The sequence below is a fragment of the Haemaphysalis longicornis genome, unplaced genomic scaffold, assembly GCF_048455015.1.
Source record: "Haemaphysalis longicornis isolate Haplotype H1 unplaced genomic scaffold, Haemaphysalis longicornis Haplotype H1 scaffold_13, whole genome shotgun sequence".
In the NCBI taxonomy this organism is placed as follows: Eukaryota; Metazoa; Arthropoda; class Arachnida; order Ixodida; family Ixodidae; genus Haemaphysalis; species Haemaphysalis longicornis.
In genome coordinates this window covers 94,478,040-94,482,289 of record NW_027526233.1, presented here as the reverse complement: position 1 = coordinate 94,482,289, position 4,250 = coordinate 94,478,040, and the positions used below count along the sequence as shown (strand labels likewise).

Genomic DNA, 4,250 nt, shown 5'->3' with positions numbered 1-4,250 from the left:
TTCCTTTGAATCTCCCGCTACTTGTCACGTGGTTTAGATGAACGACGCACGCGGAATAAGCGAGTGTGTTTGCTGCAAATCGTGTTTCAACCTCGCACGCAAATGTCCCGTTGTTCAGGGTAGCGACGAAGGAGACATTAAATGGGGAAAGTGAGAGTGGTCGGAGGGAGCTCCTTGGCAAGACAGCAATGTCAGGGGAAGTGGTGAGAAAGCTGACGGCGTAGCCACGCGGGCCGCTATCCCACTCACTTTTCCTACAGATGATCCTCCCAGTTTCCTTTCTGCCTTCGCCATGGTATTTAGTGCAAGACGCTAAATTCACACACTTTGTGAAAGAAAGCATTTTAGCATATTTCTTGGCATCGAATATTTGAGTCGACGCCATATGGTAGAAAGTCCCAGGGCACATTACCTCCAGTGGATCTTGGTTCAGCTTTGCTGTGAGAACATATGGAACACCGGCCTTCCATACAAGCGCAGAGATTCCGTAGTTTGACGCGACGCAAACAAGAGCGTGTTCTTCGTATTGTGGGTAAATTCCGTGGTGTCAAGCATCACAAGGAAGTCCTTGATGACCTGCGAAAAAATGAGAGAAATTCAGAATGCTACATAATTAAAATGAATCAACTCAAGGAAAATAATACCGCACGAACAGTTTAACCTGAAGAAAAGGCGAATAAACCACGGTTTAAACGTGTTGTTCACCTGGATTTTCGGTGAGTTGGCTCTGATGCCTTCCTTAGGGAGCTTAGCATTCAAGGCATCGAATACATCATTTATCATTCGTGTGAACGCATTTGTTTCAGCTGTGTCCTGAAAGACATCAGTGCCCTCTTCTCTGTAGACATGGAGGCCAATGGCTGTACTCCGGCTAAAAAGCTGCAGTATAAAAATAGTTTTTTTATGTTTCAAGGAAGTAGTCCAATACAGTAACACCGTCAGAGCGTTACAAAACTTTTCATACTGACTAGTGCTCACCAGAACTGCAAGTCTCACGTTCATTTTTTGGAAGTTTGTCGGCTGCACATGAGCTTCTGTTAGCTTGTGGGTAACTTTTACATGTTTCTTCTTTTCAGTTTCGTAAAGCAGCTGATAGTGGGAGAAATCAATGCGGTTCTCTCCAGCCTGGAAATGCAAAAATAACTGATTTTAATATATGCGAATGTAAAAGATGACACAAAAAAAATTATTGTTCTGCCACCCACCTGGCCATACTTGTGCTTGAGCAGATGATTTCGCACACATTTGATGGCATGTGGTACATCACAAATGAAATGCACAAACTTCCCATCAGCGAGACACGGGTGGGCAATCTTATTGCATGGTGCTGCCATGCTGCCACTAACACCTAGCTGTTGCCACATGGACCGGTTGTTTCCCGCACCATCACTCACAATGGAAATGGCTGTAACATTATGCTTGTGAAGGCACACCACTGCTTCCAGGACTAGTTCTGCCAAAATTTTGCCAGGAGCAGCACCTTTTGTCGCGAACGCTGCAATTGGCTGGACCCAGGATTCAAACAGAGGAACAAACATCAATACTAGCGCATGGTCGGCTAGCTGGTTGGTTCCCTCATTCGTTACGCCTCCATAATCAACAAATCCATCCTTCTTGTAGCTGCATTTGTTGAAGTCAAATGCCTGGCGCAACTTCCTCTCGTCTGAGATCAAAGACCCCAACCTTTGCTCATCTGCTTTTCCATGGAACTGCTTCTGTATAGCTTCCAGACAAATGGCGTTGAAGCCGTAATGGCACGGCAAGGCTTTCAAAATTAGTGTCAAGCGGCTAAGAGAAGGAAGGGGCAACATTTTCCTCTCGCTAATCAGCTTGTATGCCCGTGGACTTAAAATTGTCAGCATCAAGCAGTTCAAAATACACTCAGAATTATACCGCATGCCACACGGAGCTTTTGCTTTGAGTGACTTCAGTGCTGTCAGGAATGCCACGCATTGCAAGTGAGGAAGGCTACTTAAAGCTTCTTCTATTCCTTGGTAAGAAGCCTTCGCGAGCTCCTGTTTGAGCAGTGTGATTTTTTGCTTCCCCTTCTCCCTTGCAGCTGCAGCTCGGAAAACTTGTTTGGTCAAGTTTCGTATTTTTTGCTTTTGTTCACCGCTGCCTTAATTGGCTTTCTTTCTCGCATTTGCCTTTGAAGGCGTAAGCACCGAGCCCACACAGGTCGGGTTGTGAGGACAGAACACTGCTTGTGATGGACATTTTCTAATTTTCCTGTCCCACCAGTATGAGCTACCGGAATGCCTGAACAGATTTTCAAGCTATCTGTCTCATTGATCAGGTGCTCGACGCTAGCAGGGCTGTGTACAGTCTTATGCAGCTGCTTGTGCATATTGTTGTAACAGTTCACAACACAGCTACTATCATTTTTCACAATAACGGTCTTGTTCACTTTAAGCTCCCCTGCCAGAAGTCCCCTGTCGAAAAAAAACACCGCAAGTTTGCCCAGAACATTCATCGACGATGAGTTCAAGCTTTCAGTCCCTACTAGGTAACGGCACTGTCACCAGTTCGTTCAAACAAACACCGGCCGAGTTCGTTGGTGAGGTGCTAGGTGGTGTCGTGAGGCCCTCTGCTCCGAGCGCATCGCCTAAGGACAAAAAGGCCTCTCCATACGATCCACTCGAACAAGACCCATTTTCCGCCGATGCTTCCAAGCCGATTTCGTTCTGCTTTTTCGGTGATCTTCGCGTGCATGTCGTCGTTCTTGGCTTTGATATGTGCTCCGGCGAGCCAGGAAAGAGACGCGGCAACGCTCCTGGCACTAACTTCCAGTTACCACGGGGAATTAAAACCTCTTGGCCCTTCACAACATGCTTGAAATACTTTACAATGTCTTTCTCTTCGAAATGTTTCTCACATACCTTGAATTTTTGCTTGAGGCACCTGTCCATGCGGCGCAGCATTTGTTCCCATTGTTTAAACTCCGTGGCCTTACGTGGTGGGGTAAAAAAATGATGATTTGCGGCGTCATTTCTGTAGCCATTCGTACATCCCGGCGGAAAACACGAAAGCATTTCCACTACAAAAAAGCAAACATTCGTAAACCGGCTAATTCAGGCGCATGTGTTGGGAATGAAATCGCTTCGAATGACGCGCGCCCGCCAAAGCTCCCGCCTGTCCGCGCGCCAAAGCAGGAGCAGGTGAAGAAAACCGTGACTGCAGCGCCACCAGTTCGCGTGACTGCCACCACGGCCGCCTCGGGAGCGGAGCTGTGAAACTACATTGTTCTAAAAACGTTGGGCCAAACTACACTGTTCGTTTAGAATCCTAGAGCAAGTAATCGATCTTTGCTCCGTGCCGAGTGTCTTGGCCGCGCTGAGTCCGTGGAATCCTCCATCTTCATCGCCGCTTTAGGCGCCATGCCCCACGTTGAGGTGACCAGACTCCACCCACCTCTTTGCCACATCATCTGAGCAATCTCCGGAAGTTTTCGATCATGCTATCGACGCTGATGTTACGCGGCCAGAACGAGACCAACTGATTAAACTGCTTTGACAGTGCGCAGACGTCACTTGGTCGTACCGCGACGGTCAGCCACCCTTTCGACACCGGCTTCCAGGCGCCTTTACTTCAGCGACCTTATCGCGTTGCCCCTTCGGAAAGGAGCGTAATTGATAAACAAGTGGGTGACTTGCTCCAGCGCGGTATCATACGACACTCGAACAGCTCCTGGCGTCGCCCGTAGTACCCGTGCGGATAAAAGGACGGCTCGATTCGTTTTAGATGGAAAGCATCTCTTGCTCTCGGCTGCGTCATCCGTCGTCCGTTGTCCGTCCATCCACCGGCCAGGAAGACACCGGCAACATCACCCCTCCAGGAGCCCTTTAAGGGGAAGCGTGCTCGTCTCGTGCCGGCCCAGGGAGACACCGGCAAAACTGTCGCTCCAGCATTTCATGGTCGGGGCTATGTCCCTCCCTTGTTGTGGCGCCGTCTACACCCCCACTGTGCATGCTCAGATCATCTCGGGCCGGCCCAGGAAGACACCGGTAACACTGCCGCTCCAGGGCCATTAAAGGGTAAGACACCACCGGGCGTTCAGCAAGTCGAGTATGCGCAGTGGGGGTGTGGACGGCGCAACAACGACAAGGGAGGGACATAGCCCCGTCGAATTTATTAAAATTACACCATCTTCCTGTAGGAAAACCCCGAGTAGTATGCGAAACAGCCGAGGGCTCAACGCAATTTCCCATTTCGTAGTTGCGGTAAGTGAAAAGTGTGGTAGTTACCATGGA

The 4,250-nt window shown here is 49.0% G+C and overlaps 1 protein-coding gene across 1 annotated transcript; it reads right to left on the bottom strand.

Moving 5' to 3' along the window:
• Positions 1-429: 429 nt before the first annotated feature.
• LOC144163958 (uncharacterized) lies at positions 430-1,002 on the bottom strand. Its single transcript, XM_077694598.1, has 3 exons — positions 979-1,002; positions 706-879; positions 430-576 (listed from the first exon to the last, which is right to left on the bottom strand). Exons 1-3 carry the CDS (start codon positions 1,000-1,002, stop codon positions 430-432), a joined length of 345 nt encoding a protein of 114 aa, XP_077550724.1.
• Between the last annotated feature and the right edge of the window lie 3,248 nt (positions 1,003-4,250).

Bases quoted from the DNA above. Each gene is read 5' to 3' on its own strand.
- LOC144163958 (XM_077694598.1), bottom strand. From the start codon at position 1,002: ATGAACGTGAGACTTGCAGTTCTG. The intron at 880-978 runs GTGAGCACTAGT...TTTATACTGCAG, and splicing joins ACGTGAGACTTGCAGTTCTG to CTTTTTAGCCGGAGTACAGC. The intron at 577-705 runs GTGAACAACACG...ATTTTTTCGCAG, and splicing joins CCAACTCACCGAAAATCCAG to GTCATCAAGGACTTCCTTGT.